The 16,922-nt window shown below is 43.4% G+C and overlaps 1 protein-coding gene across 4 annotated transcripts in view; it reads left to right on the top strand.

Moving 5' to 3' along the window:
* The window catches only part of myo9aa (myosin IXAa), a 64,924-nt gene that overhangs the window by 35,385 nt on the left and 12,617 nt on the right, over window positions 1–16,922 (top strand). For 2 of the 4 annotated variants that reach the window (XM_028955845.1, XM_028955846.1), the window contains 16 exons: window positions 5,776–5,897; window positions 6,520–6,661; window positions 6,742–6,937; window positions 8,963–9,082; window positions 9,773–9,848; window positions 10,940–11,047; window positions 11,124–11,163; window positions 11,731–11,853; window positions 12,087–12,167; window positions 12,247–12,357; window positions 12,815–12,937; window positions 13,197–13,346; window positions 13,489–13,787; window positions 14,685–16,091; window positions 16,161–16,224; window positions 16,393–16,584. In XM_028955845.1, the coding sequence (XP_028811678.1) occupies window positions 5,776–5,897; window positions 6,520–6,661; window positions 6,742–6,937; window positions 8,963–9,082; window positions 9,773–9,848; window positions 10,940–11,047; window positions 11,124–11,163; window positions 11,731–11,853; window positions 12,087–12,167; window positions 12,247–12,357; window positions 12,815–12,937; window positions 13,197–13,346; window positions 13,489–13,787; window positions 14,685–16,091; window positions 16,161–16,224; window positions 16,393–16,584 (3,354 nt within the window). The remainder of the gene's footprint in view (window positions 1–5,775; window positions 5,898–6,519; window positions 6,662–6,741; window positions 6,938–8,962; window positions 9,083–9,772; window positions 9,849–10,939; window positions 11,048–11,123; window positions 11,164–11,730; window positions 11,854–12,086; window positions 12,168–12,246; window positions 12,358–12,814; window positions 12,938–13,196; window positions 13,347–13,488; window positions 13,788–14,684; window positions 16,092–16,160; window positions 16,225–16,392; window positions 16,585–16,922) is intronic. The other 2 variants (XM_028955848.1, XM_028955847.1) reach the window with 2 other exon arrangements.

A 16,922-nucleotide genomic window follows, 5' to 3' on the forward strand; every position in this document is an offset into this window, starting at 1 on the left:
AGCACACGGTGACACAGTGAAATGTGTCCTCTGCTTTTAACCCATCACCCTTGGTGACAGTGGACACCATGACCGGCGCCCGGGGAGCAGTGTGTGGGGACGGTAGGGGTGTTGAAATTAATCTTATAATCAATGCATCGCGATGCAGACGTGGACGATTTTGCATCAATGCAGTGCAGAACATAATCAATAATATCATGATGATGTGGAATTCAATTTCAGCCTGATCTGGCAAGTTTTACACTGCACGTATTTTCACGTGACCAATTTGGACATTACACATACCAAATATTACTGCTTTTATGTAATACAAAATGAAATAATACAAGGACCTCGGTTCCTCTGCTTGGTGGACATGTCGATCTGCATCAGGACCGGGGCAGAAAATTAACTCCGCCCACAACATAGTGCCGTGTGCATTTAAAGGAGAACTACCAGTATCTATAACTGTTACAAGGTGAGTGCGGACGTAACAAGTTTTTCTGCTCTGGAGCAAATCAGAGCGTCCACACAGGCGCACAAGACCGTAACTCTGGTATTTGGAAACATCATGTGACCATGTAGAAAATGTCTGGGATGCATCGCGATGCATCGATATCAAGGCACTGCTAATCGTAATCGAATCGAATCGTGAGACCAGTTAAGGTTCACACCTCTAGGGGACGGTGCTTTGCTCACTGGCACCTCAGTGGCACCTTGGTGGCTCGGGATTAGAACCAGCAACCTTCTAATCACGGGGCCGCATCCTTAACGGGGGCCGCATCCTCCTTTGACAGGCCCTACAGTTGACCCTTCTGCACAAAAGGAAAAACTCCACAGAAAAAAAAAGGAAGAAACGTTGGGAAGGAGTGATACAGAGAAGGACCCCCTTCCAGGGTAGAGTGAGCCTGCAAATGGTGTCAGTGCAGGGTTGGGGATGATATAATAATAAGTTCTACAGTTGTAGGGTTGGAGAAGTCCAGAATGTAGTCCAGTGTCATGGTCTACAGTACTTGTCCATTATGGTGTTACTGGTCCACTTGAAGATCCCTGAAGCTGTAGATGATACAGTGGTGGTGGCTGTGGTGACCCTCTGGTTTGGTTCATGCTATGTCCTCGTTTAGCAGTTGTCAGGAACCAGGATTTATTTGCTGGTCTCTTCACTGGGGTCTGCCAGTAGTCTGGGCGCTTGATTCCGTGTCTCGGAGAAAAACAAACAGAAGCAGCAGCAGACGGTGGCATCGTACGACCGATACTGAAATATGTGGTATTAGTAGTATATTGGTGCTACATTGGCCCGGTACCCTAACTAGGACGGCCTAACTAAGGTGAATTTAACACTGTCTGTGTCTAACAAGTGGACTGTGTGATAAACTGGACTTTATAATTGACACTGCGTCAAAGTGAAGTGAAATGAGGGTCTAGGACTTTAGCAAAAAGCCAGTGAAAACAGATAGGTTTTGAGATTGGATTTAAACACTGAGACTGTGTCTGAGTCCCGGACACTGACAGGCAAGCTGTTCCACAACTGCGGAGCTCTATAGGAGAAGGATCTGCTCCCAGCTGTGACCTTCTGTACTTTTGGTACCAGTAGTGACCCCGCACCCATTGATCGAAGGGGGCGTGGCGGTTCGTAAAGAACTAAAAGTTCACTCAGGTACTGTGGGGCGAGACCATTTACAGCTTTATAGGTTAAAAGTAGGATTTTGTAGTCAATCCTAAATTTGATGGGTAACCAGTGCAGTGATTGTAAGACTGGGGTGATGTGGTCAAATTTCCTGGTTCTAGTTAGAACTCTGGCTGCAGCATTCTGTACTAGCTGGAGTTTACTCATGCACCTACTAGAGCATCCAGACAATAATGCATTGCAGTATTGCTGATAAATACAACTGTGTGTCGTCAGCGTAGCAATGAAAGCTAATACCGTGTTTGCGGATAACGTCGCCTAAAGGTAACATGTATAGAGAAAAAAGTAACGGACCTAGGACAGAACCTTGTGGAACACCAAACTCTTCTTTACTATGTGAAGATGAATCACCATTGATGTCCACAAACTGATACCGATTGGTCAGATATGATCTGAACCATACAAGGGCTGTTTCATTAATCGTCCCTGATCAGAGGCCAACAGCAGGTCATTAACCACTTTAACCAGCGCTGTCTCAGTGCTATGATGAGGTCTAAATCCCGATTAATATACTTTGTGGATATTGTTGCTGTCTAGGTTCGCGCTCAGCTGCTGGGCTACGACTTTTTTGAAGATTTTTGATCTAAGGTTTGATATCGGTCTATAATTTGAAAGCTGACTGCGATCAAGATCAGGCTTTTTAATCAGGGGTCTAATGACTGCTACCTTGAACAAACTTGGTTCGTGGCCGGTGCTAAGTGACGAGTTAACAATTTTGAGGATAGAATTTATAATATCGGGTGCTATTTGTTTAAGGAACTTTGTTGGAATCGGATCCAAAGCGCAAGTACATTGATTTGACGACTAGATTAGTTTAATTAGTTCATGCTCTTTAATAAGGTTGAAGCGTTCTAATCGGTGGTCAGCTATTTGAAGATTATTTTCCATAGAAATATCGGCGGAGCTATTTGTTGTGCTTTTAATCTTATCTCTATTCGTGACTATTTTAGTATTAAAGAAATTCATAAAATCATCGCTACTATGATATTGAGTGGTAGTATCTGTTTCTGACTTATTCCTGGTTAGTTTGGCTAGTGTTAAATAGGAATCCGGGATTATTTTTGTTTTTGTCTATTAACGAGGACAGATACGTTGATCGAGCCGCGCTAAGAGCCGTATTATAGTTAAGTAGGATCTCCTTCCAAGCTATTCTGCTATTTCATTTACTTCGACGCCATTTACGTTCTAATTTCCAGGCGGTCTTCTTAAGCGAGCGAGTGTGATCATTATACCAAGGAATTAAGTTTATACCAAGGAATTAAGTTTTTATCGCTTACTCTCCTTTTGAGGGGAGCGACTTTATTGAACGTACTACGCAGTGTTAATTCCAGACATTTGGTCGCTTGGTCAAGTTCAGCGGGGTCTGACGGTGAGTTTATCAGCGTTGATAAATCTGGTAAGGTATTAATAAACCTCTGTGCCGTACTTGATGTAATTGTCCGTTTGTCTCTATAACGAGGGGGGGTGAGTTTATTGTGTCTGAGACATATTTTAAAAGTGATGAGGAAATGATCTGAGACCATTTCAGATTGCGGAAGAGTAACTATATCTTCTATATTTAAACCGAAGGTCAACACAAGATCGAGCGTGTGACCACCTTCGTGAGTAGGTCCTGTTACATGTTGGTTAACTCCAACTGAGTCTAATAAAGACAGGAATGCTGTTCTTAGTGAGTCTTCTAATTTATCACAGTGGATGTTAAAGTCGCCGACAATTAGGGCTTTATCCACAGATACAACTAAGTTGGAGACAAAATCTGTAAATTCACTAAGAAACTCAGAATAAGGTCCAGGGGGTCTATAAATAATAATCAATGGAATGAATTTAGGATTTTTATTTTGTGAGACTACATGAGTTATGTTGGTATGTAGAATCTCAAAAGAGTTAAATCCTTGTCCGGGTTTATGAGTAATACCGAGGTTATCCTTATAAATTACTGCGACGCCACCTCCTCTTCCAGTTAAGCGAGGTTGGTGTACATAGCTGTATCCAGGAGGATTAGACTCGTTTAATGCTACAAATTCGTTTTGTTTTAACCAAGTTTCGGTCAGGCACAGTACATCAAACCCCTGATCTCTAATAATTTCATTAACAATGAGCATTTTAGGTGTAAGGGATCTAACATTTAATAATCCTATTCTTATATTGGGGGTGCTGGTGGTACATTCATGATAGTAACGGGTAGTAGGCAGACACTTAACCCTGAGTGTCTCTGGGGGGGGACTGTCCCTGTAACTACTGATTGTAAGTCGTTCTGGATAAGGGCTGATAAATGCTGTAAATTAATTAAAATAATTAATTAAAATTAAAACCTATAACTCAATACTGCAGATGTTCATGTGACCCCCTCATGATGTACAGCCTTTTTTTACATGACCCCTCTTGAACCCATGTTTGTCATCCCTTGTTTTTTCCCTTTCATTTAAAATGGGATCTTTAACCCATCTCCGGTTCCTCATGATTCAACTTATTGACATGAAACTTGGTACACCTCTTCATCTTAAGTCAACTTAATTTTCTCTTTCACCCACTGACCCAACTCCACCTTTATTTAATTTTTTTGTCATCTTTCCTTCCTACCATTTTCCAGAGGCTTGAGAGGAGTGAGACAGAAAGGGGTTGTACCAGGAGAGAAGGGATGAATCTGACCGCTGGGGTCATTGCTGGGTTCATAGCTGGGTTCATGGTGATTCCTCGAGGGCTGAGGCTGAAGGTTGTGAAGGTTGTGTGGCTGACATGGAAGAAACTCTTCTCAAGTTTCACTTATAGTCTGTTGGCCTGTGCCTGGAATGCTATGAAGCTGTCGAAGAGGCCAAAGGGCATGACCAGGTATTAATAATGGCCCGTGGGGTTGATTCATTCCCCTCCCGAATGCGGACCAGATAATATGCGTTTTTGGAGATCCAACTTTGTGAAGACCTTAACACCGGCAAGGAGGACAAAAGCTGTGTTCAGCAGAGTTCAGTATCTGTTCCTCCTGGTAATGGCATTGAGCTCTCAGTAATCGACTGTCCTTCTTGCCGACGAAAAAGAATGGGGCCGCTGTAGGAGAGGTGGAAGCGCAGATGATGCAAGAGTGCCCTGGATGTATGTCTCCATGGCCAGGTGTTCCAGGCAAGAGAGGGGCCTGTGCAATGCTTGTATCTACGTAGTGAGGCAGGGGTCGTACCGGGAGCGTAAGGATCATCTGTGGAGCAGGCAGTGGCAACGTCATTAAGGCCATAAGGCTCGAGAAGCATGGTGGTCAAACAGGAACAGGGATCAGTTTAGAAACACAATACTCAAGACAGGGTAATGTCTTACCACAACGGGAATATGGGACAGTACCTTGTGGTGCGGTGACAAGTACAGATGAACCGGTTTGGCTCATGTCTTCCGAATCATTCTGATTAACCTCATCAGCCATTAATCCTGCTGGTGCACCTATGGTTAGTTTGTATGTATGTATTGTTGTATGGGCAGTATTTAACCCCAAATATTTAAATAGCACAGTAGACAGGTTTGAGATAGCTATGGTAAGTTTGCATGATGTCACATTGTATATTTTACATTTACATTTTACATTTAAGGCATTTGGCAGACGCCCTTATCCAGAGCGACTTGCAACGTGCTTCCATGTTACAATCAATGAAGTGATCAATTCTGGTTCACTAGGACCCCCAACTATGAATACAAACTTTTATTTTTGTATATTTTACTTTTAGCTGAGAAAAAATATTGGGCCCAAATATTGGACTTCTATTTCTGAACGTGGACAAAACGAAAGAGATGATTGTTAACTTCAGAAGACAACGACAGTGACCACTGAACAACGACAGCAAGACGGTAGAGTGGATAGTGAGGCCAGCTCAGAAGATCATCCGAGTTTCTCTTCCCTCCATAATGGACATTTACAACACACGCTGCACCTTCCACTTTCAAGACCACAAATTCTAGTTTTGTATGTATGTGCCTGCAAAGTTCATGTACCATTTAAACATTATTTTCACCTCCATTTACCTCCAATCACTTTTCATCTTAATCCAGGAATTTCTTTTATTGTGAATGCAGGATTATTTACCCACTTTTTAATATTTTCCATGAAATGACCAGGTGTTCTGTCTCTGTAGGAAGAGTACCGGGCCGAGGGAATCAGCTGGCACAACATCGACTACACTGACAACAGTGGCTGCATCCTTTTAATCAGCAAGAAGCCCACAGGACTGCTCCACCTACTGGATGAGGAGTGCAAGTGAGTCAGCACTGACCAACCATACCTGCAGCTTTGTCTCAGACTTGTGAAAACGCACTGCAGTTATATGCATTACAGCGACTGTTCTGTTCTACTTTTCTTTAAAAGTAATGTTCGTTGAGGTTGTACAGAACAACAATGAACAAGAACAAGCAATTAGACAGGATAATGACAGAAGACACAGACTCTAACCTCTCATCGACACCCGGTCCGTACAGAAGCAGTGGGGAGGATGTCTCTGTATTTACATGAAACGGGTAGCTCCATCAGGCAGGTTGTAAGCTCGGGGTCCATAGATCTTACCCTGACAAAAACCTGCAGTCATTAGGAATCACATGCATTGTAGAGCCAGAATAATCCAATGTTCTGTGCCTCATTACGGTAAAGTAAAACAGATTTTGTAATAGTAATTTGTAATATGTGGATCTGAGTGGAAATGAGTTTTACTCATGATGGGAGATGTAGATAAAGGAGGTTCTAGTATACACTGGAGAAGTAAAGGAATTTCATGGGCCCAGCTTTCTTCTCAGAAACATTTCCATCTTGAAATATATGAAATGTGCTCTTTTTCCACAGGTTTGCATAGAGAACTGTACCATTGATTTCAGCTGTTTTCCCCCAGCTTCCCACAGGCCACCAACCAGACGTTGCTGGACAAGTTCAAGCGTCAGCATGAGGGCAGCAGCTACATCGAGTTCCCTGCTGTCATGGAGCCGGCCTTCATCATCCGTCACTACGCGGGCAAGGTCAAGTACAGGGTGAAGGTGAGCAGACTTTACAGAGTTCTCAGGGAGCACCCCTTTATGTGGGACAGCGTAGCACCGATGTCCTCCCTTCTTCACAGGACTTCAGAGAGAAGAACACAGACCACATGCGGCCCGACATTGTTGCTCTGCTGAAAAGCAGTCGGAAGGCCTTCATCGTCAGCCTGATCGGCATCCACCCAGTGGCCACCTTCAGATGGGCGGTGCTCAGGGCCTACTTCCGTGCCGTGGTGGCTTTCCGCCTTGCCGGGAAGAGGTTCAAGGAGAAGAGGAGCGGTGAGTGCCAGCATGTCATAGTACAGAGTTCTGCTCTGCTCCACAGTGCTTATTTCAGTCATCAGATGTTCATAATGATGAGAATAAGGTCTATTTCTTTACTCTGATATGTGTGTTCGTGCGTGTCCAAGTGTCCACGTGTGCAGGTTTTGGCGGTTATAATACATAAAATTGTGGTGCACATTCGCTGTGACATTGTTTCAATTAGCTGCTGCAATGTCTAGAGCCACAGTAAATGTATAGATGATGGGACACTCTTCTCCAGCACGTTCCAAAGATTCTCAATGTGGTTAAGGTCTGGACTCTGCGGTGAAAATGACGTCTCATGTTCACTGTTTGAGCCTGATGAATCCTGGCATTGTCATCTTGTAATTTGCTCGTGGCGTCAGGGAAGAATGGAATAACATGGTCATTCAGTAGCCTGACCACCTGCAGCAGCCCCAGATCATAGCACCGCCCCCACCGAACTGGGCATCACTTCATGCACCATTCTTCTTATCCTGATGCACCATCACTCTGGAACAGGGAAGATCTGGACAAAAATTAGAATGGTCTTTGGTGTGTATGCCAGGTAGGGCTGCATGATTATGGCCAAAACGATAATCACAATTACTTTTATCAATATTGTAATCACAAGTATGAATCATGACTATACATTATTTTAGGTACTTTCTATTTTAAACAATAAGTGATGGGATGTCACTATGAAAATATACTTTTTTTTTTACATTTAATATGAAATGATATGCTTTGAATCTTTGTTCGCTTGTTATTACAGCCGTACGTGGTGCAAAAGTCCAGCATTTTTATTCGTGCCGTCAGAGAAGCGTGGTTGAATGAGCTTGGAAACCTGTCCAAATATGACTGCAGAATTGGCACATGCTGAGTATGACATCTAGTGTTTATATATCTATTTTATTTAGTATATATTTATGTTGTCACTGTTCCCGACATTATGTCTCACTCCATCACAATATGAGGTTGCCGCTCATACGGTCTATGCATTCGTTCGACCCATGGTGGTTGGCTGATTATTGGTTGAGAGATTTGATATGCAGCTATTTAAATGTAAATATTGCAGACAGTCATCTTTATTTAATAGTGGCAGCCAAAATCATGATTGTGATTAAAATTAGATTGATTGTGCAGCCCAAATGCCAGGCATCATGTCTGGAGAAAACCAGGCACCGCTCATCACCAGGCCAATACCATGCCTACAATGAAGCATGGTGGTAGCATCATCACAACTGCAGCAATGTACAGAGACATCCTGGGAAATAGTGGCCTAGTGGGTAACACACTCGCCTATGAACCAGAAGACCCAGGTCTACCATTGTGTCCCTGAGCCAGGGGGACTGTCCCTGTAACTACTGATTGTAAGTTTCTCTGGATAAGGGTGTCTGGTAAATGCCATAAATGTAAATGTAAATCCTGGTTTTGAAAACCTGCTCTTGACCAAAGTGAGACAACAACCCTAAGTCAAGATATCAAACAGTGGCTTCAGGAGTGGCCCTTGTCCTTGAGTGGCCCAGCCGGAGCCCAGGCCATAGTCTGATTGAACATCTTTGGATCTTAAAATGGCTGCACCGACGCTTCCCATCCAACCTGATAGAGCTTGAGAGGAATGGGCCAAACTGGCCAAGGCAACATATTCCAAAAAAAAATGAGGCAGTAATTGCTGCCAAAGGTGGTTTAATTTTTTTATTATGGGGTGTTGTGTGTAGAATTCTGAGGCTGTAACGTAACAAAATAAGGAAAAAGTAATGTGCTGTGAATACTTTCCAGATGCTGAAACATCATCATCCACACAGTAATAATCCAATAGGAGTCTCTTACCCGCTGGCTTTGACAGAGTATATGTATATTTTAAACGTGTTTGCTGTTAAAGATGCCTGTCCCCCCAGGCACCACTGCAGGGACAGTGAAGTGAAGTGGTACTGTGTAATCTGTCTTCTCTCTCCTTTTCTTTTCTCTCTTTTCTTGTTCCTTGTCTTCTTCTTCTGACTTGTCTTTTGGCTTCTCAAGGGCATGTTGACTGGGCTGTGCACACGGTGCTGAACACTGTGGATAGTTTTAGTTTTCTGCAGCACCCTGTGCATCAGAGAAGTCTAGAGATCCTGCAGAGATGCAAAGAGGAGAATCACAGTAAGGTTGCCAATCTCTGTCCTGTCCTGTCTCATTCCTTCCTGGTTTCCTCTCCCTTCCTCTCTCCTGATGCTGTTTTCTGGGATGCTCCAGTACGACTGAGAGCCAAATACTCACCTTTGTACACAGAATGTGCAGTATCACTATCTACCAATAGTCCTACTTTAAAACATAAGAAACATAAAACATTCAGGTATTTATTTATAGAATATATAGTCTTTGCTATTGTGGATATGAAAATGATAAAAATGAGATCAGGAAAGTTTTAAAATGAAAAACCTTGCATTTTAGTTTTTTTTTGTATCTTCTTTATTAAACCTCTTAATGGGTCCAAGATGTATTTTGTATTGTAACATAAACATGAAAAAATATTAATTTATTTTTCTGTATTAGATACAAGATTAATTAACTAGCTCTAGAATAAAAAACTTAATTTGTGCTAAACAACACAAAGAGCACACTTTACATGTACATCTGAAATTGCAGGGGTCCCTGGTGGATACGTGTCCATCAGCTTAAGACCTTCCAAGTCTTTTTTTTATATAAATGCCATAAATGTAAACCTTAAAACGGATAGTTTGGTTGGTTCCCAATTTGAAATAAAAAGCTAAATGCAGTCTGCAGGACATGTTTGTGTGGGTTCTGGCTGGGCTACTGGGTTTAGTGTCTCTGCTCTCTGTTTTGGGATAGGTGTATGCAGAAGGAACTCCAGGACCCCACTTTCAGACCTCCAGGGTAGCAACACGCTGAACGAGAGACCCCCACGGTGAGACTTCTCTGATCTCTGGTCTGTGTGTTCGGTGATGTCTCTATTTGTCATAATTCTGTTGGCAACATTTAGTTCTTTATTAAAAGGTCAGATACAGCACATTCTCTAGCAGCGAGGAAAATAGAGGTTGATTTTTTGCTTTTGTAGGGGTTGATTGTTTTTGAACTTGACCTTGAACACTGTGTAAATGGGCTGTGCCATAACATTATGAAGCTCGATCATTGCGTTAGCTGGAGTACATGACCAGAATCTATTCACCACTTCAACAAAAGTAATCACAGAATCTCATAGAGGACATTGGTGGCATTGGTGGCGAAAAAAGCGTGAGTTTGTGCACAGTATTTTTTCAGATTCTCAGCCTTTACATGAATTTAAATTGTTGTTTGGACCATTTCTGAATATTTTTTTCTATTGCTGATGAGCTGTGAGAGGTGTAGTGAAGTGCAGGATTTTTAAGACAAGATTCATTTGCAGGTTTCTTGCTGCATGTGTCTGCTTGAAAATGTATGTGCAGGTAGTGAGAATATTTTTATAAAATTTGCCATTTGTGTTTTGTGAGATACATTTGTAGGTTTTTTGCATACATCATAATTATGGGAGTGCAGACCACAACGGGGCTAAAAAAATATCTGGCACTTTTTTTTTTGTGTTTGTATGTATATACTTTTTGTCGATATTTGCGCTCCTGTTGCACACACACTCACACACACTGTCATTCTGGATAAGGCCCACACTGCTGTTTCCTGTCTGTTATGTCCTGTAAACTGCCTTTGTCTCTCATCCATTTTCCAGGTTGTATAGTACATGCATCATGCACTGGATTACCCAGCATGCTCCAGTACAGAAACAAACAAAAAAGAACATGAAAACTGATCAATGATGCCATATGACTGTTGGAGATCACATTTCCTGCTGTTGCGTTCTTGTGATGAGCAGACATTAAATGGAACTGAATGGAACACTATAGAAGGTGACCTGTTCAGGGATAATGCAGAGAGTTTAGCCTCACTGTGTTCCTCTCTGTGAAACGGGTCTGTTATAATTCATATTATAACTTGACTGATTAACATTTGAACTGGTTCTGGCAGGAATGGGTCAGCTCATATGCCCCCTGCGGCTTCTAGAGGAGAAGAGGATGGCATCTTCATCAACCCGACCAGCAGTAAGCTGCTGGAACGCGCACATGGCATTTTAATGTAAATATACTCCATCCAAGCGCCACTATTCCATATAACTGCTGCTGTATTTTACTTTCACCTTTTGTTTCAACAGGAGGAATAGGAACTACAAGCAGAAACCATGTCTTCCAAAGGTACCCACCCACAAGCTCTGAAGGAGAGTGCACTAACTGACGTGGTGGGGTTGGTCATCGGTTACTATTATTAGTTACTTACAGGTCCCAGATTTCTCATGACCAAGAACCCTGAGACATGACCTGGTCAGACTCTGGTCGCTAATATCTGCTTTAAGAGTCAGGGTTGAGTTTCAAATTATCTTGGTTCTCAAACTGTGGTATGCTTGTGGTGCTGGTGCTCACTCTAGTGGTACAGCAGCTGCTGGCAGTTTAAATACAGTGGAGTTATTGTTCTTGATATCATCACTTTCTGTGTATTTGACTGCAATATTTTAGTTATTAGTAATGAAATGACCTTTTGTGTATCCTAGTTAAAAAGGCCAATGCTGTTTTAATGCTAGTTATAATGGAAAGGCAAATATTTTGGGGTTTTGGCGGTTGGTACTGCAAACTATTCCTTATTCATAGTTATAAAGGTTTTATTTGTTAAAATGTTAATTTTGAGTATGATTGTGCATGTTGATAATGATGCACTTTTACAGTAACCCTGGATTTAGACTTTTTGATCTTGTGTGTTCTCTGCAGCACTTGCTGGATGTTAAGTCTCTGAAGTACCTCAGTAACCTCACCCTGCACGACCGCATCACCAAGTCCCTCCTACACCTTCACAAGAAGAAGAAGCCCCCGAGTATCAGTGCCCAGTTCCAGGTTAGTCTATCTGGGAATGGTTCAGATGGCAGTTTGGACCTGCAGGCATTGGGCCTGTGAGTGAGAGGGATACTGTCCTTGTTAAACGGATGTCCTGACTCCTCAAGGTCTTCAAAAGTTCAGACAAGTCCACTGATTTCACCACGTTCAGACTGACAATGGAGCAGTGTTGTAGGTTCTTATTAAAACCAGCAAGACTGAAAGAATAACATTCTCCTGCCCTGATTCTGAAGGCCTCCTTGAATAAGCTGATGGAGACACTGGACCAGTCCGAACCCTACTTTGTGAAATGCATCCGTTCCAATGCAGACAAGGTATGGTCAGCTGTTGGCATATAACTTACTGTGTGTAAGATTTGTCATGGTGTCCAGACTGTGTCCCTCCTCTCTCCAGCTCCCGGTGCGCTTCAGCGACGGCCTGGTTCTCAGACAGCTGCGCTACACCGGCATGCTGGAGACGGTCCGCATCCGACAATCAGGATACAGCATCAAGTACAGCTTCCAGGTCAGGAGCCCTGACACTGCTGATGGCACTGAAATCAGGAGGCGCAGGGCTGCCAGTAAATCTCCATCCCTCCACACTAGATCAAGTTATTCACATTTTCCTTCTGTTGGGGGGTGTGGACTGTTATTGGACTGTCAGGATGGCTCGCTGGGGAAGAACCTGAGACATGATGAGTTTAGGGGTTCCCTGAAAGAGGGACTGTGAGTGAATTTCTTTAAAAATTGATCCAAAGGTTTGCGTGGATCACCAAAAGTGGAATAAATAAACATTCTATCAATCTGATAAAGACTAATTACACTGTGGACCAAAAAGGGGTTGCTTCTAAATTCTCTCCAGGTGATGTTGTTTTAGTCTGTAGTCACAACATGTCTTGATAAATGGATGGATATTTAATATTTCAGTGTAGGCTAGCAGGAAACCAATCATATTTATGTTTGTTTTGTTTTTTTGATTGTAGGAATTTGCACGTCACTTTCGTGTCCTGTTAGCAGAAGGTACCAGAGGCACCCAGGAAAGTATCCAAAGCTTCCTTTGCCAGACGAACCTGAAAACTGGAGGCTTTCAAGTTGGCCATTCTATGGTATGTCATTTTATTTCTGGATATGGTAAGAGACTAAGCAGAACTGTCCATGCTGCTTATACTCAGTAGTTAATAAGTAATTGAATCATGAGCATGACTGCTAAATATAGATCCTGTATTCTGAAAAGACTGGATTTAATCAAAGCTGGAGCCACTAATACAAGTAATAATGGCATTTAATGATGGTACATTCATTCAGCATGACAGCCACTTCCCTATGAGACACCGAGAGCATGCATTCCTCATGTGTGTGATGCAGGTTTTCCTGCATGAGGCTGAACGGCAGCGGTTGCAGGATCTGCTCCATCAGGAGGTGGTGCGGCGGATTGTGGCCCTGCAGCGGCGTTTCCGGGCCTCGCTCCAGAGGAGACGCTACCTCAGGATGAGGCAGGCGGCCTGCCTCATACAGGTACTTCTCACAAATGCAGCACTTCAAACGGAATTCTAGTCTATCCTACTACACTGGATCCTATCTATTATGTATGTTTTTATACATCACATCATCCACAAAAATGTTTAAGGATTTGACTTACTTTTGTTGTACCCTATAGCAATGGTGGCGAGTATGCCTGTTGAGCCTGTCCCACGATGCAGCCGTCCAGCAGAGGGCAGCGGTCTGTCTGCAGGCGGCCTGGAGGGGCTACCGCGAACGCAGACAGCTCCTGCTGAGGCGGGACGCCGTGCTGCTGATCCAGATGTGCTGGCGCCGGTATTGCCAGAGGAGAAGGGCCGCTGCAGGCATCATCCAGGCTTCCTGGCGTGGACACAGGCTCCGTCAGTCGTACCTCAGGCTGTGCCAGTCAGCTTTGCTCATTCAATCAATGGCCAGAGGATATTTAGTAAGACAAAGGTGAGTTTAAATGTTTGAAGACTGACAAATTGGAAATAAAAATATATTGCATTCTTTTCAAACCATGAAGAATCATATTATTTTAAAAATTGGACAAAGACTATATGCTTAAACAATACATTTTGGAGACCAGTTGCTGGAGTTTAGAAAGTGGAATGCTTGCTGATATAAGATTTCTAGAGGTTCTACAGAGCCAATGCCAGGGTGTATTTGCTGTTGTCTTGCTGAAATATGTATTGCCGTCAGTGAAAAAGACACTGAAAAGGACCCTGCATGTCACAGATAATGGATCTTGAACAGTGCACTGGCGCCATGCTGCATTGCCCAACTCTTTAGACCGAATGACATGACCACTGGTTTCCAAAAAATGTGAAATCATTTTCATTTAGGCCACAAATGACCTTAAACAGAGAGATGTCAGCATTTCTTTGTTGTGTCCAGATAAGGTTTCTTGTGAAACATGACCCTCTCTTCCAAACCGTTTAGATTAATCAAATAAATGTAATAAATTTGAGAAAATAAAAGACACCTTAGAAGTACTGCTGGCTTCTGTCTGGCATCTGGTTCTGGGCCATCTGAGAGGTTTATTCATGGTTTTATAGCCACGAACGTGTGTACAGCTGAATAAGAAAACATCTTTACAATTAAAATGTAAAAATCTCTATTCTAGCATATTCCATGTTTATACGGCTGGGTAGTTCAAATTCAAAATCTACTTGTCTACTTCATTTTTCCGGCTCTTCCTCATGCACAGGTTTAGGTGTTTGATGCATCAATACTAGTTACTAGCGTACCAATAATGCATCACATATCTTCCCATTTTTTGGAAATGGGGTTGTATCTATCAGAACTCTAAAGCTTAATTATGTGTCTAATATGACATATTTGTATTTACAGATTCAGGGAACAAAGATTAAAAGAGTTCAAACTCCTTAATGGCCAGACAGGAGCCTCACTTGAGGAAGAGGGTGAAATGAAGACCTTGAGCTCCATGGCAGTGGAGACAGCAAAGACTCCTGAGAGTGATGAAAAAACCCCACAAAGTGCCACATTACCGTTGGTTGTGGTGCGAGAAAGAACAAGAACTTTGGACCAGGACTCAAATCAGAAGACACGAGCCAAGAGAGAGAGCCGTCGAATCCGGGAGCTGGAGCAGGCTAAGTTTAGCCTGGAGCTCCTGAAGGTCCGTTCCAGCAGCGCGGCATCCCCCTCTGAGGAGCGCCGGTGGTCTGCTGAGAGCTCTGGCTTACACTCCCCTCAGGCCACCCTTGACAGCCACAGCTCCAAGGGCAGTTTTGAGCTCCCTAACACAGAAGAAGACAGACCATCTGTTCCCACTGACATTCTTCCATTTCCGTCCTCTGGACCTGTGGACGAGCCCGAGGTGTATCCCCTGAGTCCTCAGTCATCTCTTCATCATGAAACAGTTTTACCTCATGTCCCTTCCAAAAGCCCAGCTGAAGCTGAGCCTGCCAGTCCACCTCCAGTCATTGCCAAGATGGAGCACTACCTCCCAACCTTCTACATCCCTCCAGTCCAGAGCACCACCTCTGTGGAGCATCAGTCCAGTGGGGCTTCAGCTTCTTCCACCCCAAATCCCCAGGTGAAACCAGTGAGAAAGCAGTCATCCCGTAGGCCAGTTGTCGTTGTCATCAGTATGCAGAAAGAGACAATGCTGGAAGACTCCAAACCACCTGAGATGAGGGACAGCTCAGCCCAAACCAATGAGCTCCCCAGTCCAACCGTTTCACACATAAAGAACCAGCAGCAGACATTACTGCTGAATCGGCTGGAGAAGCTCAACCAGGAGCTGTTGGAATGTCAAATGAACCAACAGCAGCAGCAGGAACAGCAGATGATGCAGCAGATTCGGCAGCAGAAGCATATACTTGAACGTGAACGTAAACATCTTGCCCAGTCTGAGCGGGAGATGTTTGAGAAGAAGCGGGGTGAAGCTCTACAAAAGATTGAGAAGAGTCGATTAACAGCCAGGCAAGAACCTCCAGAAGGAGGTAATCACCAGAGACTTGCCACTTACCAAAGCTGGGCTCCTACGGCTGAACCTCAAATGGTGGCTCTTCCAAATCCTGTTTCCCAGTTTGTACCTCGGACATTAACCACAACCAGAGAGCAACCAAAAGATCAGAAGAACGTGGCTGAAGGATGGGCGCCCAAAATCATCCTAGAATCTCAAGATAGTGTGACTGGCAAAGAGAGGCTCCTCAAGAAGCTCCCATCTCAGTGTGCCAAGGAGAAGCCAGGAAGCATCTTCTTCTCACCCAATGACAGGCTCCTAATTTCAAAGTAAGCAGATAAAATCTTTGCAATATCTAAAAAAAGGCCAGTGGACCATAATCTAAACTCTTCATGCAGGTTTGACAAGGAACCAACAGGACGGATCAGGTCACAGGAGTCAAGAGGCCTTACAGTACGAGAGGTTTGTAGGGTTCTTACGTCCTCACACCTCATATACTTTTTAAAAATTGTTATATTGTGTTTGTTCCTTTTCATTTTTCTTCTTCTGCCGTTAAGGCCTCTGGATGTTCATTTCGGTTTAAACATTGCTGAAGGCCAACTTTTATTTTCCATTTTTTTGGTCAATCAGGTTACTATGCCCGGCCATAGAAAGAAAGCCCGCATGGCGCGGACACGCTCTGACTTCCTCACCCGTGTTCAGACCACTCAGGGGGAGGCGGAGTCAGAGCAGGACGAGAGTGCAAACGCTCCTCTTTCGCCCAGTTCGCTCCTCGCAGAGCCTGAAGCTGCCACTGAGGCGGGTCACAGTGACTCTGATCTGGTAATGAGTTGGCCAAGGCCACAGTGTCACATCTTGATTCTTCTTCTTTGATTCACATCTAAACCTTCAGACCTAACTGACTACTCAATAAACTAACTACTTCCAACGCAGCGCCTCTGATGACTGTCTGTTAAGCTGGGCTCGTTTCTGAAGACACAAGCTGTTCAAAAGTTGTTGGGGATGGGACAATATTACATTTTTTTGTATGATTTGATATATTTCAGTAGTAACAGAGGGCTACAAAATGCACGATCTATATGGGTTTGCTCTTTTTTTTTTTTTTTTTGTGGAGAGCTGCTCATCATTTCTTATGATAATGAGCATTTAATAGTTCCAGT

This window comes from Denticeps clupeoides, chromosome 16 (assembly GCF_900700375.1).
Source record: "Denticeps clupeoides chromosome 16, fDenClu1.1, whole genome shotgun sequence".
Lineage (NCBI taxonomy): Eukaryota > Metazoa > Chordata > Actinopteri > Clupeiformes > Denticipitidae > Denticeps > Denticeps clupeoides.